General features: G+C 39.9%; 3 protein-coding genes across 5 annotated transcripts; 1 reads left to right on the plus strand and 2 right to left on the minus strand.

Annotated features, from left to right (window-relative positions):
* Nucleotides 1–741: 741 nt before the first annotated feature.
* LOC309690145 (galectin-8-like) lies at nt 742–6,973 on the plus strand. Its single transcript, XM_082507070.1, has 9 exons — nt 742–863; nt 4,123–4,211; nt 4,324–4,531; nt 4,647–4,769; nt 4,853–4,918; nt 5,373–5,399; nt 5,782–5,870; nt 6,415–6,580; nt 6,667–6,973. The coding sequence occupies exons 1-9, from the start codon at nt 825–827 to the stop codon at nt 6,814–6,816; spliced, it is 957 nt and encodes a 318-aa protein (XP_082363196.1). The 5' UTR covers nt 742–824; the 3' UTR covers nt 6,817–6,973.
* A 243-nt stretch (nt 6,974–7,216) lies between these two features.
* Nucleotides 7,217–11,073, minus strand: LOC309690137 (ribonucleoside-diphosphate reductase subunit M2). 2 transcript variants are annotated; one of them, XM_082507054.1, is made up of 11 exons: nt 10,700–11,073; nt 9,946–10,289; nt 9,761–9,829; nt 9,248–9,394; nt 9,061–9,177; nt 8,844–8,977; nt 8,656–8,750; nt 8,433–8,566; nt 8,240–8,344; nt 8,024–8,137; nt 7,217–7,637 (listed from the first exon to the last, which is right to left on the minus strand). In XM_082507054.1, exons 2-11 carry the CDS (start codon nt 10,033–10,035, stop codon nt 7,485–7,487), a joined length of 1,158 nt encoding a protein of 385 aa, XP_082363180.1. In that variant the 5' UTR covers nt 10,036–10,289; nt 10,700–11,073; the 3' UTR covers nt 7,217–7,484. The 2 variants fall into 2 exon arrangements, with proteins under 2 accessions (XP_082363180.1, XP_082363179.1); XM_082507053.1 differs by having other exon boundaries at nt 9,946–11,073.
* A 1,016-nt stretch (nt 11,074–12,089) lies between these two features.
* LOC309690155 (uncharacterized protein) lies at nt 12,090–27,135 on the minus strand. 2 transcript variants are annotated; one of them, XR_014271614.1, is made up of 5 exons: nt 26,855–27,135; nt 14,061–14,286; nt 13,875–13,952; nt 12,514–12,666; nt 12,090–12,236 (listed from the first exon to the last, which is right to left on the minus strand). XR_014271614.1 is itself a non-coding variant. In XM_082507087.1 (5 exons), the coding sequence occupies exons 1-3, from the start codon at nt 14,576–14,578 to the stop codon at nt 13,927–13,929; spliced, it is 342 nt and encodes a 113-aa protein (XP_082363213.1). In that variant the 5' UTR covers nt 14,579–15,099; the 3' UTR covers nt 12,090–12,236; nt 12,514–12,666; nt 13,875–13,926. The 2 variants fall into 2 exon arrangements, 1 of the variants encoding a protein (XP_082363213.1); XM_082507087.1 differs by lacking the exon at nt 26,855–27,135 and adding an exon at nt 14,489–15,099.
* Between the last annotated feature and the right edge of the window lie 846 nt (nt 27,136–27,981).

Raw genomic sequence — 27,981 nt, forward strand, 5'->3', positions numbered from 1 at the left:
CTTTGTGAGACAGAATTGGATGTACTCATGGGATATGTAGTTTGTACTCAGTGTACACTTTGAGGTCCAGTGTTGTATCTGTTAAACTAACAGGCTGCATCAAGTTGATGTCAAGGCCGCCAGCAACATGTGATGTGGAGGGTCAAAGGTTAAGGATTTTCCTTTAATTTGTCACTCACAGGAGGATGTAAGGAAGGATATAACCTGTCTCTGTTCTGGATAAAATTCAAAGGCTGGCGCTTCAGTGTTCATACGTTATAAACATGTGACTCAGACATGATAATATTCATGTCTTGTTTGTCCTGGTGGCTGACAGCAGGTTTGGAGATAATTGAGCAGTTATACATTTTATTCCAAAATAAATAAAAACATTTTCCAGAAGTTTTTCAGTGTTAATCACTCAGCAAACCACATTTTGACAATAATGTTCACTGAGATGATTTCCTCATATTTTTTTTTTGTTTGTTTTTTTTCCTCAGAGGTCAATCGGAAACCTCGCAGTCTCCCATCAATCATTTATTGGAACCACGAGACTAATTTTTCCACCTCCGCAGTCTCTAAGGAGAGGACAGTGACGTCATCACCAAGGACCACAACGTGTTTTACATAACAACAGTTTAGACCAAAAACACGCTTTTTAGTTTAAAGTGGGTTTAACTATATTTCTACGAGAATTCAGTTGACATTACTGTGTGCTCTGATTTTATCTTCGGGTCTGTAGTCTTTGGTCTTATCTTTGAACACGTGATCCGCGTGACGTCATAAACGGAAGTAAACAAACGAAGTAGTCAGAAAGAGCTGCGGAGAAGCTATTCTGCGCAAAAATGTCGATTTCCAACCCGAGGCAGGTGTTCCACAACCCGGTAAGATATCCTATGGTTTCGAATTGATCTCTATCATCAGTTTTCATTCTCATTTTCAAGGATAAATCGATTGTTGATCGACGATGCTTCTGTGAAGGGACCAGTTAGCATTTTAGCTCACCTAACAGCCTTAAACAATGACTATCTTATGTTAAACATTCTTTTAAAAAATATTCGAAGTGTTTTAAATACACTGACAAACAACGGAAAGAGTTCGGATTCAATATCATCCGCTAAAAACTTTATTTATAGGAAACCTTTGGTACTGCCGCACTGCGGAACACACGTTCAGAGAGGCTGGCTTGACATGAGTTTCGGTCACATGAGATGCTGTGTGGGTTAAGCGTGTTTTTGTTTTGTTTTTTCAGGTTGAATTAGAGACCATGTATTTAAAGTGTGATTTTAAGTATGTTTGAGTTTAGATGTGAACACATCTGAGACAATTTGTAAAATATCTTCAAAATTGTATTCAGTTTGGCGACGGTGTTTTGGCTCGTTTGACACTGATTATTTATCATGAATCGTTCTTCTACATCACGTGTGACATCGTGTAAATATAATAACTGACCCCTGGGATTCCGGCTTTAGTGTCATCCACTGAAAACTTTGTTTCGTCAACCTTTTTGGACAAACTGTGTTAAAGATTAGTGCCTCCGCCCAGCATCATTTTTAGAGTCGCATGTCACCCTGTTCGTGTTTTATTTTAGACCGAATTAAAGAACAGGTCGGCACAGTTTGATTTGATCTGATCTGGTGGGTTGGATATATAGAAAATTTAAAATATGCAAAAATTTTAGTGGGTTTTCGTCTAGTTTAAGGAGTGAGTTCAATTAATTTCAATTCAATTTTGTCTATACAGTGCCAAATTACAACGGCATTCGCACTTTGTATTGTAAGGCAGACCCTACAATAATACATAAAGAGAAAAACCCAACAATCATATGACCCCCTATGAGCAAGGACTTTGGCAACAGTGGGAAGGAAAAACTCCCTTTTAACAGGAAGAAACCTCCAGCAGAATCAGGATCAGGGAGGGGCGGCTATCTGCTCTGTGGGGGAAGACAGGACAAAGACATGCTGTGGAAGAGAGCCAGATATTAATAATAACTAATAATTAAATGCAGAGAGGTCTATTAACACATAGTGAGCAAAGAACAAATGCCCAGTGTATCGTGGGAATCCCCCAGCAGCCTCCACCTATTGCAGCACAACTAGGGGAGGATTCAGGGTCACCTGATCCAGCCGTAACTAGCAAAAAGGAAAGTTTGAAGCCTGAACTTAAAAGTAGAAATGGTGTCTGTTTCCTGAATTCAAACTGAAAACTGGTTTAGAAGAAGAGGGATCTGAAAACTGAAGGCTCTGCCTCTCATTCAACTTTTAAATACTCTAGGAACAACAAGTAAGTCTGCAGTGTGATATATGGTACATATTGTACTATAAGGTCATTACGATAAGTTGGGGCCTTATTGTTTAAGACCTTGTATGTGAGGAGCAGGATTTTGAATTCTGTATTTAACAGAGTGCCAATGAAGGGAAGTCAGTATAGGAGAAATCTGCTCTGTCTTTCTGTTACATTTTTTATAACTTCTTCTGAAATGTAGAGGAGATATTTGTGCATGAAGATTGAGAATGGAGAAGTTTTTTTTTAAATGATTCAAACTAAAAGCACAGTGAACAAGAGGAGGTAAAAACAGGCCTTCAGATCTAGACAAATAAAACCTGCAGGAAGTCTCGACCTGCTGAGAGAACAAAACCAGCTTTAAATCAGTGACTCAGCTGCTGAAAGCTGCCCTTCATAAAACTGCTGATATGATTATTAACAGTCAAAAAGAAAAAGGTTTGAATTCAGCTCAAACATGTGAGAAACAACAGAGATTCTTTGTTGGGATGTTAGCAGAGCTGTGGGCAAAAGTAAAGTAACTTGAGGACTGTAATTCAATTCAACTTTCTTTCTTTAGCACCAGTTTACAATTACAGTCGTCTTTGGGTGGACAGGTCACCCAATTCAGATCCACCTATAAACTTATATATTCTCCTGCAGGTGGAGTACTGTTTGAAGTTTAATAATAATGATCACATGACCAGAGGTGGGACGTAAAGTGCAAATACTTTGTTGGTACTTGAGTTGTTTTTTTTTTTTCTGACTTCTTTTTATTTTCACTCCCTACATTTGAAACAAACACCTGAACCTTCTGCTCCTCACATTTTCAGAACGGACTTCAGGTTTGACGTCTTTGGGGGAGTTATTATTTTATCACTGTGAGCCTCAAACATCAAACTTATCTGAGCCTGAACAGAAACACATGACAGGCAGTCCTATTCGTTTATTAGTCCCCTGAGGATGTCACATGAAGACCAGAACCACTGCAGGTGTCCGTAAACTGCGCTTGCTGTACTTCAGCATCTAGTTAGCCAAGATGAGCGAGCACTTTTGCCACCTTTGCACATGACTCGTCACACAGTCTTACTGTGGTGACTCAAGTGAGCTAGCAGGTGTCTTTACCTGGAGTCAGAATCGTTTGACTACAAGTGCGGAACAAGCTTAATGAGAATACTTTGGACTTGAAAGCGGAACTGACGGCCTGATACAGACAGACAGTCCAAAGACCTGAGAGCAGATTATTTACTGCTCTGCTTTTATTTTAGTTATCTTTTTATAATCAAATCAAAGCTGTCTGTGAAGGTTCGCAGTGATCCAGGTCATGGTAGTCTAAGGAGCTTGGAAAGAAACGCGACTGGACATCTTTAAGTTTCTTGAAGACGTTTCACCTCGTCTCATGGAAAAGCTTCTTCACTTCACTTCTTCACGTTTCTTGAATCTGTTTAGACACGTTTATTTCACTTTATTTCAAATCCACAGACGTGGATCTGTGCTGCATACAGGGTAACACATTCAAGCCCAGGAGGGGAGACACACCCATCCCCGGGTCAGAGCCCAGGTAAACAGGAGGGTTGTGTCAGGGAGGACATTCGGCATAAAATCTGTGCCAAATCAAACTTTTGGAAAAACCTCTACACGTATCTACAAATTTCATATATTTAAACAGGTGGAGGTTTTCTCTGAGCGTCTCTAAGTGAAAGCAGGAGAATTTCTGTGATTCTCCTGTTACATTCTAATTTCAGATTCTAATCTGATCAGCTGCTGACGGAGCTTTGAGCTCTGGTTCATTCACACCGATCTAGTCCCTCCTCTCAGGTGTTTCTAGGTGTTCTCTGTGGTCATCTGACCCTCCTCATGTTTGTGGTGTTCTGTCCACAGTCGATTCCCTTTGCTGGGACGATCCTGGGTGGGTTCTTGCCAGGTGAGATGGTTCTGATCAAGGGCTCTGTGCCGTCTGGTGCTGACAGGTGAGGATGCCGATCTTCATCATCAATCGGATATTTAAAAAAAAAACAAACGTCAGAGTCGGGGTGCAGATTCTTAAAGCGGGATCTTCTCTCTCTGTTCGCTGTCTCACAGGTTCCAGGTGGACTTCACCTGCGGCAGCAGCGTGAAGCCGCGGGCCGACGTAGCGTTCCATTTCAACCCGAGGATCAAAAAGTCGTCCATCGTGTGCAACACGCTGACGAAAGAGTGCTGGGGCCGCGAACAGATCCACTACGAGATGCCCTTCAGGCTCGAGGTCGACTTCGAGCTCATCATCCTCATCCTCCAAGACCAGTTCAAGGTGAGAGACGAGCCGACCAATCAGGTGTCAGAGAAGAGTCAGCACGGCAGAGTTTAACTGTTCAATGCAAGTCAAACTGGTGTCCAGCGATGTGTTGTTTTCCGTGCGTGTTCAGGTGGCTGTGAATGGCGCCCACCTGCTGGAGTACAAACACAGAGTGGAGCTGGAGCGTGTTGACACCATCAGCATCTCAGGAAAAGTTAAAGTTCAGGCTGTGGGCATCCTTTCCCCGAGCTCAGTGAGTGTCTCTGTAACCCGTGGCAACCTGCAGCTTTACCATCAGAGGGTTAACCTGTTTGTTTGTTTGTTTGTTTGTTTCAGAGCCCCACCTCTCCCGCTGGCAGTCCGCCCAATAAGGACACAGACGAATCAGCAATAATTGATCAGGTGTCCTTTCAATATCTGTGTTGCATTTCACTAGTATAGTTTTATGTTAGCTAAAGATTTGAAATCACTGTCTGATAGCATCTCTGGATGGCTGGCACTCATAAGGATTGTTTTCTGTGGAAGAAAAGTCACGTGATCTGCGAAATGCTTCCAAATATGAAAGCCCCGCCCCTTTCATGTGACTGCACAGGTCAAATCCTGAGTTACTTACCCAGTTGATAACCAGCTTGGTGTGAACTCTGACCCTCACTGTTAGCTTAAGTGGATCATAACAGAAAGATAACGTGGGTATCTTCATAGCACAGGACACGAGTCATCACAGGGCAGCGGAAATGTGGACCTTTCTGGAGAAACTGCGTCTGTTTTTTGATCAGCGTCGGATGTGGTCTGATTGGCTAGAGTTATGCATCAGTCGATCAGATTTTAATCAGATTTTTTTTCCCATGCGTTTCAGCCAGTGTTCTCCTCATCAGGTGATTTGGTGAGTTTTCCTGATCAAATCATTGATTGATGATGCATTTATTTCTTACAATAACAACAGTTTAATACAAAGAAATTTGAATGAATTATTTTTAAAGCAACTTTTAGCTTATTTTACTTAACATAAATATGATCAATTAAAATCTGTTTTTTATATCAGTCATATTATATCAGCCCACATGGTTGGCCTGAAATCATATTTTGGTAAAGAAAATGATTTATCATATTTCACCCATTGATCTTACATTAATCAGTGAGATCACTGATCTTATTTGATACCAAATGATCTTCTAACTTTTAACACAGATCTAAATTTATATTTAAAACTATAAAGCCAAAAAAAGGGAAATGTTTTAGTGTGTCTGACTCTCTGTTTCCTACAGAGTATCCCGTTCAGAGGTCAGCTGGTTAATGGGCTGACAGTCGGACGCAGCATCATCATCAAAGGAGAGACCAATCAGAACGCAGAGAGGTAAGGATAATAAACAGCTGTGGGAGCCCAGTACAGAAACTGATCAAAGCGACAATCAGTGAGGCATCGATCAGAACTTAAATTAACTTTAGTAAAAATTTTGTTCTTGTTAATAACAACATAAGTTTTATATTCTTAAATTCATAATAAATTAATCACAGCTTTGTGAATACAGGCTCTGATTTACAAGCTGACTCCACAAGCTGCTCAGAGACATTATGTTTGTGGGGTTTAGGTATTGTTGAGCCAACTAACACAATGAAAACCTGACTGTGATGAATAACTTCTATGTAGTAAACCTGAAGTCTGGCGCCAGTAGAAACTGATTAGCTTAAACTGAAGTGCAATGTTTGGATTAAAGTCACTGAAACATTTTCAGAGTTTACAGGTTTTATTTAAATATAAATTTAAATTGAGTTATGTGACCGTCACTTGATCATCACAGACCACCTTGCATGAACCTGCAGAGAAAGTAAACATGAAGCAGTTCAGAGTTTCGGTTTAGCCTTTCATGGCTCATTAATGACATCACTTCCTGTTACAGTTTCTGCGTGAACTTGCGTCCAGCGACCGGGTCCGACATCGCTCTCCACCTGAACCCTCGCTTGAAGAAGCGTGTCTTTGTCAGGAACTCCTTTCTGTCCGACTGCTGGGGTCATGAGGAGATGGCGCTCGCTTCCTTTCCCTTTACTGCGGGGCAGTACTTTGAGGTGACCTTTGACCCCTGCCTTAACATCCACATGTTGTGATGGGTTTTTTTGTTTAATTTTTAAAACCTGCTGTCATCTCCCCACAGATGATCATCCGCTGCGACGCGCAGCACTTCAGAGTTGCCATGAATGGGCAGCACCAGCTCGATTACAAACACCGTATGAAGGAACTGAGCGCCATCAACCAGGTGGAGGTGAAAGGAGATGTGACACTGCTTGTCGTCAGAGTCCTCTGAGCGCCTGCTAACCATCATGAACACGAAGCCATAAAAAAAAAAACCACTGACGCCTCCTCCGTAACCAATCATTTAACAGATTCTAACTTCATTTCCTCTTTTACTAAAAACCCATGTCTTGTCCAGTGTCTTCAAAATAAAAGTCTGTCATTCCTCACATCTGTCCAGCTGTTTTGTTCCAAAAGCAGCTGCTGATGATAGTGGTGCTGGCGCCACAACAGGGACCAGATCATCGCCCAGCCGTGACGCTGGGTCAGATGTTGAGTTCAGATTAGTTTTCTCTATGAACATGACTTTAAGTTTACGCAGTCAAATCAGATGAAACCTGAGGAACCAGATTTTAAAAATGTTTTAAACTTTTCAGTTCAACTTAATGTCAGAAGAAAAAGACCAGAGCTGGTTCCTGTTCACAGAGTCATTTATTAAAGCTCAGTATTAAAAATACACTAAAAAAAAAAAAAAACAAATGTAAACTGTACACATTTAAAACCCTGACATATTTACAAAGCGCTGAGCCACAGCGTTAGATTTGATCAGGTCTAATGCTGCGGCTCACAGACTCAAGTCTGTAAATAAAGATTCAGTTCATCATTTGACCCTAAAAGTCCAAGAGTCTGTTCCAGCATGCACCGGGACGGAGGTAGTGTGACGGCAGGGACGCTCCACCATCAGAAGTCAGCGTCCAACCGGAAGGTGTTGTCCGTGGGCGTCGCCATCACGCCCATCCTCTGGTACTCGCCCACCCGCTTCTCAAAGAAGTTGGTCTTTCCCTCCAGGGAGATGTTCTCCATGAAGTCAAAAGGGTTCTCCACCCGGTAGATCTGCACACAGAAACACCATGTCAGTCAGCTCCACCCACTGCCCCCACCCTGAGGTCACCCGCCCCCACCCATGGGCGAGTTCAGATAGGCGTCTGTGTCGCACTGCCGCTGCCCATCAGAGAACCACTCGTCCTCTGATCAGACTCTGCAGCAGCACTCAGCCCCCATCACTGGCTGAGGTCCGTACCCCTGCGCACTTCATCATCACTCACACCATCACTTTCATCATGTTGCTCTCTGAGGTCAAAGAGTTCCTGAAATGTGTCTGTGTGGAGAACTGATCATGTTTTATTTTAAGTTTAGCTTGTCACTGAGATGAGTGTTGTGATGCTGTTTTTCTGCCTTTAAGTCAGTCACATGATTACATGACCTGTGTGGGGCGTTACCTTGGAGAAGCCGAGCTCCAGCAACAGTCTGTCGGCCACGAACTCGATGTACCGTTTCATCATGTCGCAGTTCATCCCGATGAGCTTGACGGGCAGAGCGTCAGTCAGGAACTCCTGCACACAAACCAATAAACCCATTAAAGCCATCCTGAACCAGTAAATCCACCATGAACCAGTGGGCCCAGCAGAGCAGCTTCACCTGCAGCTGGGACTCACCTGCTCGATCTCCACGGCGTTCTTGATGATGCTGATGACAGTTTCCTTGGGCGGTTTGTTCACCAGGTGTTTGAACATCAGACAGGCAAAGTCACAGTGCAGACCCTAAACGCGGCAGGCACACAAACACACGTTAAGAGTGACATCATCACTGGATCAATACCTGCAATCTGACACCAACAGGGCGCCTCACCTCGTCTCTGCTGATGAGCTCGTTGGAGAAGGTCAGGCCGGGCATCAGGCCTCTCTTCTTCAGCCAGAAGATGGCGGCGAACGAACCCGAGAAGAAGATCCCCTCCACAGCGGCAAAGGCCACCACGCGCTCTCCTGCAGATCAATAAACAGACAATAATCAATGAAGCTGCTTGAGGTGGAACCATTGCGTCAGGTGGCCTAATGGGCAGCAGCTTATTTACCGTAGGTGGCGTTCTTGTTGCCGATCCAGTTGAGCGCCCAGTCAGCCTTCTTCTTCACGCACGGCAGCGTCTCGATGGCATTAAACAGGTACTCTCTGAGGGCGGGAACACATCGTGACTCACCAGTTAGATCAGTACAGGCCAGTTAAGCCACTACAGAACAGTATTTGGCCCCGCCTCCTGCGTACCTCTCTTTGGGGTCCTTGATGTACGTGTCGATCAGCAGGCTGTACATCTCTGAGTGGATGTTCTCCATGGCGATCTGGAAACCGTAGAAACACCGGGCCTCCGTTACCTGCACTTCCTGCATGAAGCGCTCCACCTGTTGGTCAAAGAGCGACAACAAGAGTGTTACAGCGGTCCGTGACCTCAAAACCATCTGTAAGAGCAGGCGCAGCGGCTCACCAGGTTCTCATTGACGATGCCGTCGCTGGCGGCAAAGAAGGCCAACACGTGGGAGATGAAGTAGCGCTCTTCGTCCTTCATGGCATCCCAGTGCTGCAGGTCCTTGGACAGATCCACCTGCACAGAAAGGGCACGTCAGCATCACGGCGTCCAGCATCAAGCCCCGCCCCATTACAGCTCTACCTACCTCCTCTGCCGTCCAGAAGGACGCCTCTGCCTTCTTGTACATCTGCCAGATATCGTGGTACTCGATGGGGAAGATGACGAAGCGGCGAGGGTTGTCCTTCAGCAGAGGCTCCTCCTCCTGCGAGCTGCTGCTCTTTTTCACTTTGGGCTGAAGACAAAGATCATTGCTCAGGATTATTGATTAGCTTATTCATCGATTCTGGAGCAAAAACAGTGAAAAGTTAAAGTTTGTGCAGATTTGCTGCCTGTATCGTTCACTGATCTGAAGGTGGTGGACAAAATAACAGAAACGGCATAAAACCTGAACACCACAGCAGCTCTTCCTAATAAACTAGAACCCTGAACCGACCTCAGCCCTGCCGCTCACTGTTGGCGCCACGGCCACAGTTTAGGCGCCACATCTGCACAGTAACACACACGAAGCTGCCGTCAGTGAGCTCAGCATCGACTCGGTCCGCTGATATGAGGAATCCGCTAAAAGTGCGAAGCTTCCTGCGGCTTTTCTCTCACTTACCGCAGCAGCGTCGAAGATCCTCCGCGCGGTTTTGGACGCCAGGATGCGGCTGCTGTTCGGGCCCGGAGGCTGAAAGGAGACACAGACCGTCAGCACACACAGCAACTCTTTATCAATACCTGTGATTGATCGGTGACGCTAGAGAATCGGCGGCCTCTGTGAGCGGGAACCTGAAGCAGCCTCACCGTGTTCTCTTTGTCCAGAGACATTTTGTCCAGCTGCCCGCTGAGGGTCTGCTCGTTCTTCACGGAGAGCGGGGAGCGCGCGGTCAGCATTGTGAATTCGCGGGTTCGAAAGGACGAAGAAAAGAAAAAACCTAAGAAGCTAAAAGTTGCCGAAAGCAAAGATAGCAGCAGCGGACAGACGGAGACAGTGAAAGGCTTCTGCTTCAGCTCGCCCTTTTATTGGAATCTTGGCGCCAGAACTGCTGGCCAATACGAGGAGTCCCTTTAAACCGTCGGGAGGGACCAAGTCGGGTAGTTGGTGGCGGTAATGCATCATTTTGCTGTTTGCCAACTGCCAGTAAACCCTATATAGAAGAAGAAGAAGAAGAAGCAGCCAGTCAGGTCGAGAGAAGTGCTCACGTAACCCCTAAACGATTGCGGGAAATTCAAACTCTGTTAGCGGGTTACAAAACTGTAGGTAACCGCTTTTACAAAGTGATTAAAACGAGCGCTTACGAAACCTTTCAGGGCTCCTCGCATTTTTTCATATTAAGCATTTTAAACTGTGATTCTAAAAACACGTTACAATGTCTCTCAAAGAAAAGAAAAAGGCTTCTGTAATGAGACATTAACGCCGAAAGAGTCAAGATTTACATCTGTGTTCGTGCAGTTGAGTTCAGCGGATTGTTCCAAATCATGTGGATCCTCATATGGACATTGAATAACTGATTTCTGCTTTAAAGTGTCTGTCATCAGGGCTGTCGTTTAAACTCACATTAAAGCTCAGTCAACGGCGCCTTTTCTGCTTCCCTCTCATCTAAATGAGCTGTCACCATGGAGATTTAGCGCCAAATACACGTAACACGCCCGACATTACAATAACTCTCCATTTACAGGCGTCCTGTGTGTTTGCATATCAGAGACTGGCATCAACAAAAATCTGTAAACATATGCAATATGTAAACGAAAAACGAATCTGCAGGAATTAGTCGGTTTCTTTGAGTCACTCGAGCAGAAATAAATTGATTTAAAGGCTGATTTATGTTCTGTATCTTTGATCTGAGCAGCTTTTAGCCTCTGAAGACAAACTTTGAGCTTCACTTTCCTCAAAAATCCGACCTCATCAAACCCATATCCAGCTGGAGACCTTCCTGTTACTGCTTCCGGGTTATCTAATTGGCTGCAGGAGAAAGGGTCGCTCAGTTTCGGCCCCTGGTGTCCGGGATGGACAATGACTCAGTTTTGCAGTTACTGTCTGCTACTGAGCAATAATGGTAATCAGTTGGATCAATTTTAATCGAACTGTGAACATATTTGATCATAACTGAATGTGTTTGTTGAGAAACCCTTACGTGACCGTCTATGGTCACAAAAATAATGTAATGAACAGATATTTTAGAACAGCCTAGGTGGTTCTAGAAGGAAATTAAATAATTAAGTTTTATTAAATAATGCTAAATAATTGCATTACAGATATGATACTTATGTACAGTGGTTTATTAAGTGTTGTAGTAGAAATCTCAGTGTTAAACGATGATAAAACATAATGTTATTTTTGTTGTTGTTCAATTAAAAATAGCAAGTTACCACAAATTGTTTGACTCACATTCACACCTATGGGCAATTTAGCATATTCAGTTAACCTATCCCCACAAACTGCATGTCTTTGGACGGACACCTGGAGTACCCGGAGGGAACCCACGCAAACACGGGGAGAACCCCAGGCCTTATGGTGGAATTGAACTCAGGACCTTCTTGCTGTGCTAACCACTGTGCCACCGTGCTGCCCTATTTATTTATGTATCATTTACCAGTAAAACAGTTTCCATAGTTTTTTACTGCAGCTTTTGCAAAAATGCATGATAGTGAGCATTTTCAGTGATGTTGTATACTATAATCTGATTGCTTCATCACAATGTGCCAGAACAGACTGATAGTTACTTTTAAAGTATTGTGAAAATATGAGATCAAAGCAAATCTGCCAAAAAATTTTATTAGATTATGAAATTCTGTGTTTTCACAGATGAAAATGCTTCAGTCTTGTTAGAGAACACTTAGCAATACTAACAGTGAAAATTATGTTTAAAAGGTATAATGTTTACAACATCTTTTCTCATTGGTTATTTTCTCAAAGAATCAAAAATATCTCTTGATCTGACCTGACAATTGTACACTTGGGACTCCTCAGGTGCTTCACCCTTGAACCGCACAGTTCGTTGTGACTCAAGTCCAACTCTCTAAGACTTGGACAAGGAGCTGAGAGCTGAGGACAGAGCTTCACAGCTTCTCTGTGAGAGTCTACAATTTCTCGTCTGGAAGAATTAATAAGAAAAAAAATAAGACAACACTGGTTTTAACACGTAATCATGGTACAGGAAGAAGTATATTCTGCAATATTTAATCTTGTTTCGGTGATGGTTAAAAAATTCCCTTCCCAAAGTTTGTTTAGTTAAGCAGTTAAGAAATTTGACAGTTTAAGTAACGTAGATAGAAGTAAAACATAACACATAAATTAACCTGTATTTGGTAGCTACAATTCTTATTTTTTAAATTTCTGAAGGAATAAACAAATGTATATGTTGATCTGACCTGAGAGTTTCCAGTGTACAGTATGAACTCTTGAGTCCTGTAGACTGTTGCTTCACTCCTGAATCCTGCGAGGTGTTCTTACTAGAGAACTGGGAGCTGAGCGCTAAAGAAAGCACTTCACAGCTTATCTCTGAAAGATTGCAGCTCCTCAACCTGAAAAGTAAAATAGTGGACAAGAGAAAAAACAATGTGTTAAAATATTTTGTTAGAACTTCTGAGTTTGTGCGTTTTTTAACTCTTTGCCCTTATCACAATAAATCCCTTAGCTTCCAATAATTTACTAATTAAATAAAGAAATATAAATACTCCAAGAAAAAAAGTTCAAATAAAATGACTAGATTTTTTTACCCAACATAGGTAATGGGAAAGAAATGAGTGGTGATAGTGTCACAGGGTACTGATTTAAGCAAGTTTACCATTAAAAAGATAAAAACAAAGCGACTGAAACACACACACACACACACACACACACACATTCATTAGCCTAATACTGATAGATACATTTAAGCAGATGACCCTACTTAATTACATTTACAAATATTGAGTGTGAAAAGCTAAAGTGCCAAGAGTGCAAGCAGAGTTGTTGAGCTGTTTGGGGCAACCAAAAACAACCACCACAGTCTTATTCTCATTTAGACATATAAAGTTTTTAGATCACTTAAGCAGTGGTTAAAATGACCCTTTGTCATTTTCTTTGACTGGAATATAGTGTTGAATCTCATCGGCAAAGCAGTGATAACAAAAAAATTATACCTTTCAAAAATATGTCCCAAGGGAAACATATAAATGGGGCTTATAAACTGAATAGAAGATTCCTGATGCTTTTATCTCTTCACATTTGGATTATTGTTATGAAGTGTTTTCTGGTTTGATTGAAGCATCTATTAAATGCCTTTTTCAATCTGCCCTAAATGCTGATCAAAGGTTTACAATTCACTCTGTTTTATTAATCACACATTACCCCGCTTTTAAAGCTTTTGCACTGGCTACCTGTTAGGTTTAGATTTCAATTTAAAATATGGATTCTTACTTTTATGGCCATATGGGTTGAGGCACCCACTTACTGAATGGCTCCGAGCTTACACCCTAGTTCCTGCATTTACCCATCTAAAAAATAAGGTCGATTGGCCAAATTTTCAAACTTTAGTTTCAAAAACGTGGAATAGCTTTGTGTTCATTTTATTTGATGTATGTGTTTCCCTATTGTTTTGGGGGCATTGCTTTGGTTTTATTGATACTACTGTAAAGCACTTTGTCTGTTTTGTGTTCTTACGAAGCACTAAAACCCCCCAATTTACTTACTAAAGTAAATGTAATGTCTATTTGGCAAACAGATCTCAAATCCAACAGTGTGATCTAACCTGAGAATTTCCAGTTTACAGTGAGGACTCTTAAGTCCCAGAGACAGCAGCTTCACTGACAAACTGCAGCAACATGTTCTGAATAAAAAAAAAAATCAGAATATCAGTTAATGCTTTATAAAGTTTACATGACAATTTCTTTCCCCTAAAGAGCAACAACAGTAATCTTTATAGAAATCTGCTTACTGCTCTGCAGTTGATCGCCCAGCTCCTCCTGCTTCATTCTCCTCAAGAAGTACAATGTGATTGTCATGAATGACTCTGTGCACCTCCTCTGCTCCTCATCCTTAATCTTCAGCACCTCCTCATCCTTCCTCTGTCTCTTTGAGCATTTTGGATAATCTGGACTCAGAACCTTCTGGATCTTCTTCCGCTCATTCTTTACAAAAGTGATGATGTTGTCCTCCAGAAGCTGGAACAGAATACTTTATGAATGACTCAGTCAGACTGAAGACTCACAAACCAACCTCAATCAGTCCAACTTGGGCCCAACCTCTCAACACCACTGTCACTCAGCACCGGATCCCCACAGGATCAGCCCCCTTCTGTGCACCTACCCACCCAACCAACACCATCATCAAGTATGCCAATCACACCAATGTGGTTGGGCTTACCTCTGATGGAGATGAGAATGGGGAGGTAGAGAACTTGTGCTCAGAAAATAACCTGAAGCTTAATGTCCTTAAAACAAAAGAACTCGTCATTGATTTCAGGAGGCACAGACAGGTTCACTCCCCTCTCAATGGAGAATGAGTGGAATCTGTCTCCACCTTCAGGTTTCTGGGCATCCACATATTTGCTGATCTCAACTGGACCCACAACACCATTGCCCTAGTAAAGAGGGCCCAGGAGCGGCCGCACTTCCTCCATGTCCTGAGGAAGAATAACCTGGACCAGAATTTGCTGCTGGCCTTCTACAACTCCTCACTGGAGAGCGTGCTCTCCTCCAGCTTGATGTCTGGTACTCAGGGGCTATGAGTAAGAACAGGAAGGCTGCACTGAGGGTCCAACCAACCCTGGAGGCCATCGCCAGATCTTCCTGTCTCAGGTAAACCAGGGCCATCACAGGTGACACCTCACACCTTGCCCACTACCTGTTTGACCTGCTTCCCTCTGGTCAGCAACTCAGGTGAATCAGGTCCCACATCTCCAGACTTACTAACACTCTTGGAGTAGGATCAGTGACAGTTTCAAAGAGTCGAAATACAGGTTGACTAAAGTTGTGAGAGAGGCTAAACACCTGTTGAAATGAAACACTAAATGTATAAAGGCTAATTTACATCAAAAATGGACATAGATGTATCTCTGTCTGTTAACAAATTTCCCACGTGTGGGACTAATAAAGGTTATCTTATCTTATCTTATCCTATCTTAACGAGTTACAGAACCAATAATTCTGGGAAAAATAAGGATGCTAAAACTAAAAATCAGTTTAAGTTGATCACTTTTGTGCTGCCCCTCGTCACGTTTAAGTTAAAACCAAAGAGTGCGCATTACCACTGCTCAGGTACAGATAGCAGAAGAATACAAAGAGTATACCAAGAATATAAAGTCAAATATACTGTCCACTTTCACTGTCTGTCTCTTTAGTAGTAAGTGATTCCTCATTGTTTAGCTAGCTGCACTGGCACTGGAAAATCTGCCTGTTAGTTGGAATGTTCAGGCTTGTAAAATACCCCCTACAGGTTTCCTCCCTCTTGAGTGTTTAATTAGTGTGAATGCTTGAAAAGCATTCACAGTATTGTTGTTGTAATCTTTATTATTATTATTATTAGTGTGAATGCTTGAAAAGCATTCACAGTATTGTTGTTGTAATCTTTATTATTATTATTATTATTATTATATTTTATTCTGTATTCCGTACGTTTTTTGTAATCCTACTCCTTCAAAACCGTTCAACTTAGAAAAACCATTCCAACACCGTTAGATTCCTATTCTTTTGGACAACACTGCTTCCATTTTTCATATTTTTAACATTTATATTTTTAATTTTATTCAACTTTATTCAACAAAAATTTATAATGTATTTCAATGGGGAGACCCTTCAAATCCTCATTCAACTTACTCATTTTTAAACTCTTACTACTTCCACATACATTGACATAGAGCCACCATTCAAACTTTAAAACGAAGACAAGACATTCAACTATTCAACTTGCATTTATCTTTTCAATATCTATTATGCTTTGTCTTCAGTTCCAGTTTAAGTTTCATGATGTTTTTTCACCCGTTTCAGAGTTTATAATGGGTGTGTATGGGACGGAATGTTGGGGCTAGAGTGAGGCAGCTCAACTGCTAGAGTGAGAGGAGCAAAAAAATTAATCTTAAAATCTTTTTTAAAACTGCTGCTGTGTCCACAGCGTTTGCTCTACAGGTATGATTTTACCCTCAAAACGTAGCCATGGCTGTCCTCTTTCATCCAATGTGTTTACTATTGTACTAGGTGTTATGGTTCTTTCATAAATGTCACCAATGCACAGCCTCCTCCCTCCAACTCTTCCATAGACTCTAATGTTAAAATGGCTCAGAAGGTTCGTTTGAAAATCAGAAGAGCATGGTGTCTTTCCACTGTCACCACGTCCATATAATAAACTCCACAGACATGAAAACTGAGAATTCAGTAGACTAGACATTGCTGTCGCTCACAGTGAAAGAATTTTGTCAATACGACTTTTACTTTTCATTTGGGAACGATTTGTTTCGGCCTGACTTTTCTGTTCATTTTAAGCAGCAAAAGTGAGGTGCATGTCTGTGTCCGTGTGTATGGAGCCATTGGGTGCGGTCACTATAGCAACCAGGCTCACACCTGCCTGCTTAACGAGCTCTCTCTGCCACTCTGCCAAAATTAATCTTAAACACTTCTCTTTCAACTGCTGCTGTGTCCACAGTGTTAAAGCCATCATTTTACCCTCAAAACGTCGCCATCGTTGTTCTTTTTCCAACATCTTGTCTTTCAAAGCTCAGAGATGTAAACTTTTTAAACTGTGTGGGTCCAAGTGGAGGGATCACATTTTAGTCATTCAGTGATTCAAAGAATATGACCTTTTAATATTCTTTCAGATGTTTTCTGACTCTAAATGTTCTTTTCTCATTTCTTAGGTTTTTCTAATTTACAATTAAAACATTTTCAGCTTTTTTCCAACTTCTTCTTCTGTGTAACCTTCAGCTTTTAGCAGTTCAGCACTTTTGTTTTCAGGTTAAATTCGGGGTTTTCTTTTTTTATCTCATTCAAGATTTTTAACTTAAATTCAGTAATTAATTCATTTCAGTGCATACATTCAGATTCAAGCATTCACACTGCAGTTTCTTCAGAAAATGCACTTTCTAGTTATTATTGTGTGGATGCTTTAAGCATCCACACTATTGAGTTCCTGTTTCTCTTTATTCTTTATTATTATTATTATTCCGGGTGTTTCCGTACACTTTTCGCCGTTTAACTACTTCCACAATTTTTGTGCTATTTTCACCGTTCAAACTTTAAACTATTCAGCTATTTTTGCTAATTCCTGCTACGATTTTTGCTATTTTTAACTATTATACTTTTTAAAATATTAAGCTTTTTTCCTTTAATTTGTCCCATTGAAATGAATGGGAAACTTCTGCAATTCTGCTAAATTTTGCCTGTTTTTGAAACTTAACTACTTCCTCATATTTTCACCTAGAACAACCATTCAAATTTTAAAATGTTCACAAATTATTGGGCTATTCAGGTATGATTCAGCTTTTTCAAATCTTTTACTGTTTTACTTTTATGCCTCTTAAAGTTTTGAGTTGCAAAATTGTGATTTTTCACAAAATACATGTGTTGTTATGGTTGCTATGCTCTTGGCTTCCAGTGTGCCACTGAAGGTTTTGCAATTTTCACTTCATGTCCGAACAACTTCCTGCTACTTGCTCAATTTTCACTCAACTTCCACAAATTATACATCAAAACGTAGGTATTTTTGCTGGCTTTCAGAAAATGTCACCATCATTGTTGTGGGATTTATAGAATTTTTGCAAATCTCCTCAGACTAACACAAGGTCAGAAAACTCTCCATATAAAGTGAATGGAGAGCTTGTTCAAAATCACCGCTGGATTTCTGTAATGAGAGGCATATTCGAATCGTCATATCTCCTTAACAAAGCAAAGTTAAGACATGAGGCTTGTCCCCGAATATCTTCAGACACCCCTGACGCTCACAATTCAAGAATTTCTTTCTCACCTATTACCGTTCTGAAATGAGTTGGACTTGTTTGAGGGTAGGAAATTCGTCCTTCGCTCAGATTTCTTCAGATTTCAAACTGTGGAAATGAACCACTTTTTTCTCTCGTCATAACTTTTTGTTGGATTTCCACAGAGACCTGAAAATTTCCATGATTGTTCACCAAAGCCTGCTGTCTCTTACGGTGAAAGAATGATATCGATACTCCAAATAGATTTCGAGTTAGAAAGCGTTGTTTGAGGGCAAGTCAAGGCAGTTTTTGCTTCGCTCTACTCAGTTATGGTGCATTACAAGTCAAATATCTTTAATAATTCATATTTTAATGATAAATTGTAAACACTGGAAGATTCCCCCATCTCTTCTGAACAAAACGGTGTAAGAATGACCGCTCTAGCCCCTACGGTTTGGAAATTATGGTCATTTGTTTGAGGGGAGTCCTCACTATGAGAAATAGGCTGCAATAATCCTGTGCCTCTCTGTGCTGCGTGTGTAAAAAGAGGCACATGTTTTGGCGGGAAAAAGTACACAGGCTCTCTGATTGGTGGATTCAAATTCAGCAGCTCCCAGGCTGACCTAGAAACTTACTTCTCTCTCCCTGTGCATTTTTTTGCTGATTTTTTCATTTAACAAGTATATTTGAGGGACCCTCAGCATGTTCAGCATTTTTTCAGCTGTCCATTTTGCTTTTCCAATTTTTCTGTTTAACTTATTACTATTGTGCTAAATAATACTATTTCTGCTATTTTATAAGATTTGTGCCTAATATAGTATTTCTGCTAAATTACAATATTTCTGCTTTTTATACTATTTGTGCTAAAACATAGTATTTCTACTAAATGTAGTATTTATGCTTAATCATACTATTTCTGCTTTTTATGGGATTTGTGCCTAATATAGTATTTCTGCTTTTTATAGGATTTTTGCTCAAACATAGTATTTCTACTAAATGTAGTGTTTATGCTTAATCATCCTATTTCTGCTTTTTATAGGATTTGTGCTAAAACATAGTATTTCTACTAAATGTAGTATTTATGCTTAATCATAGTATTTCTATATATTTCTGCCAGGTCCCCAGGCAGCCAATCCTCTGTGAGGACTGAGAAATTCAAATTTTCAAATCAGGGCCTGCACGGCTTCCCAGCCAATCATATATGTGTCCTGAGGCATTCAAATTTGCATATTGGGGCCTTCATGGCTTCTAAGCCAGCCAATCATATCTGAGGGCTGAGGAATTCAAATCCACAAATCAGGGCCTGCACGGCTTCCCAGCCAGCCAATCATATATGTGGTCTCAGGCATTCATATTTGCATATTGGGGAATTCGTGGCTTCTAAGTCAACAAGTCATCCATGTCATATATCTCTAAAAATTCACATTTTAATGATAAATTGTTAACACTGGAAGATTCCCCCATCTCTTCTGAACCAAACAGTGTAAGAATGACCGCTCTAGCCCCTACGGTTAGGAAATTATGGTCATTTGTTTGAGGGGAGTCCTCACTATGAGAAATAGGCTGCAATAATCCTGTGCCTCTCTGTGCTGCTGCGTGTGTAAAAAGATGCACCTGTTTTGGCGGGAAAACGTAAACAGCCACTCTGATTGGTGGATTTAAATTCGGCAGCTCTCTCCCTCTGTGTCTGTCTGTGTGTGTGTGTGTGTGTGTGTGTGTGTGTGTGTGTGTGTGTGTGTGTGTGTGTGTGTGTGTGTGTGTGTGTTTAGTGGGAGAGAGAGGACCCTGCCCTTATTTGGCAGCATGTCATTGTAGGATTTAAATTGAATATAGTTAGACTGATTGACTGGATTAGAGCCTGTGTTTGTGTGTCCCTCTCTGCATTTCTGTTTCAATATGCCTCCATATTTGTAATTTTGTAAGTTATTGCTATTCTGCTAAATCATAGTATTTCTGGTACTTTTTGGTACTTGTGCTAAATACAGTATTTCTGCTAAATTATAGTATTTCTGCTTTATTATACTATTTGTGCTAAAACATAGTATTTCTACTAAATGTAGTATTTCTGCTTTTTATACTATTTGTGCTAAATTATAATATTTCTGCTTTTTATACTATTTGTGCTAAATTATAATATTTCTGCTTTTTATACTATTTGTGCTAAAACATAGTATTTCTACTAAATGTAGTATTTCTGCTTTTTATACTATTTGTGCTAAATTATAATATTTCTGCTTTTTATACTATTTGTGCTAAATTATAATATTTCTGCTTTTTATACTATTTGTGCTAAATTATAATATTTCTGCTTTTTATACTATTTGTGCTAAATTATAATATTTCTGCTTTTTATACTATTTGTGCTAAATTATAATATTTCTGCTTTTTATACTATTTGTGCTAAAACATAGTATTTCTACTAAATGTAGTATTTCTGCTTTTTATACTATTTGTGCTAAATTATAATATTTCTGCTTTTTATACTATTTGTGCTAAATTATAATATTTCTGCTTTTTATACTATTTGTGCTAAAACATAGTATTTCTACTAAATGTAGTATTTCTGCTTTTTATACTATTTGTGCTAAATTATAATATTTCTGCTTTTTATACTATTTGTGCTAAATTATAATATTTCTGCTTTTTATACTATTTGTGCTAAATTATAATATTTCTGCTTTTTATAGTATTTGTGCTAAAACATAGTATTTCTACTAAATGTAGTATTTATGCTTAATCATAGTATTTCTATATATATCTGCCAGGTCCCCAGGCAGCCAATCCTCTGTGAGGACTGAGAAATTCAAATTTTCAAATCAGGGCCTGCACGGCTTCCCAGCCAATCATATATGTGTCCTGAGGCATTCAAATTTGCATATTGGGGCCTTCATGGCTTCTAAGCCAGCCAATCATATCTGAGGGCTGAGGAATTCAAATCCACAAATCAGGGCCTGCACAGCTTCCCAGCCAGCCAATCATGTATGTGGGCTCCAGGTATTTAAATTTGCATATTGGGGAATTCGTGGCTTCTAAGTCAACAAGTCATCCATGTCATATATCTCTAAAAATTCATATTTTAATGATAAATTGTCAACACTTGAAGATTCCCCCATCTCTTCTGAACAAAACGGTGTAAGAATGACCGCTCTAGCCCCTATGGTTAGGAAATTATGGTCATTTGTTTGAGGGGAATCCTCACTATGTGAAATAAACTGAAAGAAGCAGGTCTATGTCTCTGTGCTGCGTGTGTAAAAAGATGCACCTTTTTTGGCGGGAAAACGTAAACAGCCTCTCTGATTGGTGGATTCAAATTCAGCAGCTCCCAGGCTGACCTAGAAACTTAGTCCTCTCTCCCTGTGTGTGTGTGTGTGTGTGTGTGTGTGTGTGTGTGTGTGTGTGTGTGTGTGTGTGTGTTTAGTGGGAGAGAGAGGACCCTGCCCTTATTTGACAGCATGTCATTGTAGGATTTAAATTGAACATAGTTAGACTGGTTGACTGGATTAGAGCCTGTGTTTGTGTGTCCCTCTGTGCATTTGTGTTTCAATAAGTTATTACTATTCTGCTAAATCATAGTATTTCTGGTACTTTTCGGTACTTGTGCTAAATACAGTATTTCTGCTAAATCATACTATTTCTGCTTTTCATAGGATTTATGCCTAATATAGTATTTCTGCTAAATTATAGTATTTCTGCTTTTTATAGGATTTGTGCCTAACATAGTATTTCTGCTAAATTATAGTATTTCTGCTTTTTATAGGATTTGTGCTTAACATAGTATTTCTGCTAAATTATAGTATTTCTGCTTTTTATACTATTTGTTCTAAATTATAGTATTTCTGCTTTTTATAGGATTTGTGCTTAATATAGTATTTCTGCTAAATTATAGTTTTTCTTCTTTTTATAATATTTGTGCTAAAACATAGTATTTCTACTAAATGTAGTATTTATGCTTAATAATAGTATTTCTATATATTTCTGCCAGGTCCCCAGGCAGCCAATCCTCTGTGAGGACTGAGACATTCAAATTTTCAAATCAGGGCCTGCACAGTTTCCCAGCCAATCAAATAAGTGTCCTGAGGCATTCAAATTTGCATATTGGGGCCTTCGTGGCTTCTAAGCCAGCCAATCATATCTGAGGGCTGAGGAATTCAAACCCACAAATCAGGGCCTGCACGGCTTCCCAGCCAGCCAATCACATATGTGGTCTCAGGCATTCAAATTTGCATATTGGGGAATTCGTGGCTTCTAAGTCAACAAGTCATCCATGTCATATATCTCTAAAAATTCATATTTTAATATTAAATTGTCAACACTTGAAGATTCCCCCATCTCTTCTGAACAAAACGGTGTAAGAATGACCGTTCTAGCCCCTACGGTTTGGAAATTATGGTCATTTGTTTGAGGGGAGTCCTCACTATGAGAAATAGGCTGCAATAATCCTGTGTCTCTCTGTGCTGCGTGTGTAAATAGATGCACCTGTTTTGGCGGGAAAAAGTACACAGGCTCTCTGATTGGTGGATTCAAATTCAGCAGCTCCCAGGCTGACCTAGAAACTTACTTCTCTCTCCCTGTGTGTGTGTGTGTGTGTGTGTGTGTGTGACAGAGAGAGAGAGAGAGAGAGAGAGAGAGAGAGAGAGAAAGGCTTTTAATGGGATGATCTCATTCTAAGATTTAAATTCAATATATTTAGACTGGTTGACTAAATTGGATCTTGTGTGTGGGTCTCTCTGTGCATGTGTGTTTCCTCATGTGTACATATTTGTGATTGTGTGGCTGTAATAAATTTTTTTGCAGATTTTTGTCATTTAACAAGTATATTTGAGGGACCCTCAGCATGTTCAGCATTTTTTCAGCTGTCCATTTTGCTTTTCCAATTTTTCTGTTTAACTTATTACTATTGTGCTAAATCATACTATTTCTGCTATTTTATAAGATTTGTGCTTAATATACTATTTCTGCTTTTATAGGATTTGTGCTTAATATAGTATTTCTGCTTTTTATAAGATTTGTGCTTAATATAGTATTTCTGCTAAATGTAGTATTTATGCTTAATCATACTATTTCTGCTTTTCATAGGATTTGTGCTTAATATAGTATTTCTGCTAAATTTAGTATTTCTGATTAATTATAGTCTTTCTACTAAATCATAGTACAGTATTTCTGCTTTTTATGGGATTTGTGCTAAAACAAAGTATTTCTACTAAATGTAGTATTTATGCTTAATCATACCATTTCTGCTTTTTATAGGATTTGTGCTTAATATAGTATTTCTGCTAAATTATAGTATTTCTGCCAAATTATAATATTTGTGCTAAAACATAGTCTTAATTTAAAATTACAATATTCATAGTTCATCACAGTGTCTCTGGTAAATCACAATATTTCTGCTCTGTTGTACTATTTTTCTAAATCATAGTGTTTCTGTAATGTTTAAGTATTTTTGGCTAAATATATTCTTTCTGTTATCTTATACTATTTCTCCTAAATTCTTGTATTTTTGAGAAGTTATCATGTTTCTGGTAAGTTACAATATTTCTGCTAAATTCTGCTATGCTATTGTATTTCTGCCAAGTATTATGTTTCCTCTAAGATATTGCAGTTCTGCTAAGTTATTCCATTTTAGCAAACTTCTTTTGCTTCTGCAAAGTTTTTACAATTTCTGCAACTTTTCAGCTTTTTCAGCTACTTTTTGCATACAGCTTCAGCTTTAAGCATCCACACTGCATTTTCGCAGGAAATGCAAATTTTTCTAGTTATTATTATATTTTATTCTGTATTCCGTACGTTTTTTGTAATCCTACTCCTTCAAAACCGTTCAACTTAGAAAAACCATTCCAACACCGTTAGATTCCTATTCTTTTGGACAACACTGCTTCCATTTTTCATATTTTTAACATTTATATTTTTAATTTTATTCAACTTTATTCAACAAAAATTTATAATGTATTTCAATGGGGAGACCCTTCAAATCCTCATTCAACTTACTCATTTTTAAACTCTTACTACTTCCACATACATTGACATAGAGCCACCATTCAAACTTTAAAACGAAGACAAGACATTCAACTATTCAACTTGCATTTATCTTTTCAATATCTATTATACTTTTTCTTCAGTTCCAGTTTAAGTTTCATGATGTTTTTTCACCCGTTTCAGAGTTTATAATGGGTGTGTATGGGACGGAATGTTGGGGCTAGAGTGAGACAGCTCAACTGCTAGAGTGAGAGGAGCAAAAAAATTAATCTTAAAATCTTTTTTAAAACTGCTGCTGTGTCCACAGCGTTTGCTCTACAGGTATGATTTTACCCTCAAAACGTAGCCATGGCGGTCCTCTTTCATCCAATGTGTTTACTATTGTACTAGGTGTTATGGTTCTTTCATAAATGTCACCAATGCACAGCCTCCTCCCTCCAACTCTTCCATAGACTCTAATGTTAAAATGGCTCAGAAGGTTCGTTTGAAAATCAGAAGAGCATGGTGTCTTTACACTGTCACCACGTCCATATAATAAACTCCACAGGCATGAAAACTGAGAATTCGGTAGACTAGAAGCTGCTGTCGCTCACGGTGAAAGAATTTTGTCAATACGACTTGTACTTTTAATTTGGGAACGATTTGTTTCGGCCTGACTTTTCTGTTCATTTTAAGCAGCAAAAGTGAGGTGCATGTCTGTGTCGTGTGTATGGAGCCATTGGGTGCAGTCACTATAGCAACCAGGCTCACACCTGCCTGCTTAACGAGCTCTGCCTGCCACTCTGCCAAGATTCATATTAAACACTTCTCTTTCAACTGCTGCTGTGTCCACAGTGTCACAGCCATCATTTTACCCTCAAAACGTCGCCATCGTTGTTCTTTTTCCAACATCTTGTCTTTCAAAGCTCAGAGATGTAAACTTTTTAAACTGTGTGGATCAAAGTGGAGGGATCACATTTTAGTCATTCAGTGATTCAAAGAATATGACCTTTTAATATTCTTTCAGATGTTTTCTGACTCTAAATGTTCTTTTCTCATTTCTTAGGGTTTTCTAATTTACATTTAAAACATTTTCAGTTTTTTTCCAACTCCTTCTTCTGTGTAACCTTCAGCTTTTAGCAGTTCAGCACCTTTGTTTTCAGGTTAAATTCGTTTTTTTTTTTTTTTTTTTTAATCTCATTCAATATTTTTAACTCAAAATTCAGCAATTAATTCATTTCAGTACATACATTCAGATTCAAGCATTCACACTGCAGTTTCTTCAGAAAATGCACTTTCTAGTTTTGAGTAATATTGTCTAAAACGTTTGTTACCCTGTGATCTTGTGTGATGTGTCCAGATGCATCTTCTGTTGACGATTTTTCTGATTGTTTATTTTTTTAAATTAGAGAACAGAACAGTTTTCCATTTTATTGCTGTTTAAAAAAAAAGAAGAAAGTATTTAGATTCTGTGTTTTTAATAAGTTTACAAATAATTTCTGTTGGCATGTGGCTGAATCAGAATCAGAATACTTTATTAATCCCTAAGGAAGGGTCTCCAGTTTCTTCACCTCCTGAAGTGCATGTTTCAGTGTCTTAGTTTTTTATATGAAGAGTATGAAATTATTTTACCTCTCCAGACCACCTTTACATTAATGTATATGCAGATAAAGCTGGTGTATTGTTCCTCTCTAAAAAGGAAATCCATTGTTCTTCAGAATAATATAAAAATTCAGGATCTTTGACTTTTTTTTAATAGAATAAATGAATTCCTTGCTCAGTGGCTTCCTTTGAGATGCTGGTTAGAGACTAGAAACAACATCAGATGTTCAAAACTGACAGCTATCAGTGAGTTCCGAACAACAGCTCCTCTTTCTGCAGTACAGGGTTGTTGGCTTACACCGTTTAAGTACACACAGCTGGGTCCAGGTCCAGGTTTACATTACATCAGGAAAGAATCAACTCAGAACAACATCTCTGGGTGGAAGCTACATCTCGGATCAGTTGGCTGCGGTCGTGAGGTCTCAGAATCTGCTATGTGAGCAAAAAAGAGTGACAAGACCACAGAATCGACGGCTAATAACATCACGGAGAAACTCGCAGCTATTAACGGGACATTGAGAGACCAGTGTCGGAGTGTTAAAAACAGCTTGAAATTCTCATGAGTTGTTTGCAAAATAAAAATTACCATCACAATCCGGCTACCCCTTCGGCGCCAGCTGTGGGCTCAAGGCTGGAGCCGAACAAAAACTCCCTGATAACGACTGTGTTGAGTCTGTTCCTTCCCATTCCCTACAAGGCCACCTGGGTTGGCTGGAAGACTGTTTACTTAGCCTGGCGGGGCGAAGGACACTGTCTCAGCTGAACTATGGACACGCACACACATACATATACTGATACTGATAAGCACTCACTGACGCATCACCTTCCCTATCCAACGCCACCTCCAACGCTTACCTCCCCCATGATGTGGACATCGGGTCAGCTGGAGGCGCAGTCGAAAGATTGCAGCGGTCCCAGATCAGATGTACACACTGGAACTCTTTCCCATGTTGCTGTCTGTGTTTATTGTGTTATGGTCTGTTGATACCTGTGCATTCCTGCATTATCCTTCTGTGTTACACATTTCAATGTTTTTTTCCTCGCTACCTAGCCTGACCTGTCTCCCCAATGTGATGTTTGTATTGTATGTACGGTCGGCAAGGTCTGTCATCTTGGTTGTGGGCAAAAGACCTGCAACTGACAAATAAAGGCTATCTCATCATCTCATCATCATCATCAGGTAGGTTCCTGTGAATATTGATAGAGCAGTGATGTGAGTGCTGAGCTGTGACCTGGAGAAGAGTCCTGGCAGTCAGAGATTGTCCTCTCACCTCCAAGCTTTGGTCTGGCTCTCATATTCCCCACACAGGGTGGATTCAAGGGTAGGAACTCCCTCCTCTCTGTGCTCACACTGCTCCATGCTGCTGAATTCACATTCACATCCGCTCACGCTCACTTTCTAAGTTCACCTGCAGAGGAAACACAAATCATTCATGTGCACATCAACTGAAGTCCTCCTTTCCATCATGTGTGTTGTCCAAATATCAGCCAGTTCTTTTCTGCTTCCTCTCAATGTCAGCTGAATGCAGTCAGACACCAGTGCGAGGCCGAGGAAGCTGCCATCAGCTGCTCTACTTCTACTATCAGTCCACTAGATGGAACCATGAAGCTGCAGCCCAGCACACGCAATGCATTCACTGACACACAATGAATCACTGTGGCTGGAAGCTTCAGTCCATTAATATTCAGTCAATTCAAAAAACAATCAGCAGTGTTAAAAGCTTCAGATTTACTGTTAATGAGAAGCTTCTTCCATCCCGCCTCTGAGCTCAGTCAAACCTGCTACCAAACATTACTTTTATTATTGATTAGTCTGCCAGTTTTCTTCTATACTGAATGTTTTTCCATCAAATATCAGTTGGAGGTTCCAGCAGCTGAATTCAGAGTCATCAATATGAAAATATCCAGTTTAGTATCATCAAAACAAATAAATCCATTAAACCCTGCCAGCACATAGCAGTACATTTCCTTCATATGTATAGCAGAATGGAAATTTAATGGCGAGATGTTGTGTTTTTTTTCCCAGCAAATAAAAACACAACACAGTGATCCAAAGTGTGTCTTGAAATGAGAGCTGAACATTTTTGCTCAAACATTACAGAGAAGAAACAAACTTTGAAAGTCAAATGTAGAGACTGATCTAGAAGTCTGTGCAGCCATAATCAGAGCTGATTGAATCCTCTAAATACTGAGGAAAGGAGCTTCAGTGTTTCCTTTATTACCTCCTTTAGTAGAGGAGACACTGAAGGATCCTTTATAGAGGCAGAAGAGGCCATTACATCCCATAATTTATAGCAGTACACCATCAGACCATTCATGGAAAGATTAGGAAAACTGACCAACTGAGTCAGTAAAATTTAGAGTTTGCAGATGACACCACACTCATTGGGCACTTCTC

Source organism: Aulonocara stuartgranti (genome assembly GCF_965226115.1).
Source record: "Aulonocara stuartgranti genome assembly, chromosome: 15".
In the NCBI taxonomy this organism is placed as follows: Eukaryota; Metazoa; Chordata; class Actinopteri; order Cichliformes; family Cichlidae; genus Aulonocara; species Aulonocara stuartgranti.

What these genes read in the sequence shown, in the direction of transcription:
- LOC309690137 (XM_082507054.1), bottom strand. Translation starts at nt 10,035, where the DNA reads ATGCTGACCGCGCGCTCCCCGCTCTCCGTGAAGAACGAGCAGACCCTC. An exon ending in ATCAAGGACCCCAAAGAGAG is followed by an intron (nt 8,751 to 8,843) that starts GTACGCAGGAGG and finishes TCCCGCCCTCAG; the next exon opens with AGAGTACCTGTTTAATGCCA. An exon ending in AGCTCATCAGCAGAGACGAG is followed by an intron (nt 8,345 to 8,432) that starts GTGAGGCGCCCT and finishes TGCCGCGTTTAG; the next exon opens with GGTCTGCACTGTGACTTTGC.
- LOC309690145 (XM_082507070.1), top strand. Translation starts at nt 825, where the DNA reads ATGTCGATTTCCAACCCGAGGCAGGTGTTCCACAACCCG. An exon ending in TCTCCTCATCAGGTGATTTG is followed by an intron (nt 5,400 to 5,781) that starts GTGAGTTTTCCT and finishes TGTTTCCTACAG; the next exon opens with AGTATCCCGTTCAGAGGTCA. An exon ending in ACCAATCAGAACGCAGAGAG is followed by an intron (nt 5,871 to 6,414) that starts GTAAGGATAATA and finishes TTCCTGTTACAG; the next exon opens with TTTCTGCGTGAACTTGCGTC.
- LOC309690155 (XM_082507087.1), bottom strand. Translation starts at nt 14,578, where the DNA reads ATGACGAGTTCTTTTGTTTTAAGGACATTAAGCTTCAGGTTATTTTCT. An exon ending in CATTCTCATCTCCATCAGAG is followed by an intron (nt 14,287 to 14,488) that starts GTAAGCCCAACC and finishes ATTCTGTTCCAG; the next exon opens with CTTCTGGAGGACAACATCAT. An exon ending in GGGCGATCAACTGCAGAGCA is followed by an intron (nt 13,953 to 14,060) that starts GTAAGCAGATTT and finishes TTTTTTATTCAG; the next exon opens with AACATGTTGCTGCAGTTTGT.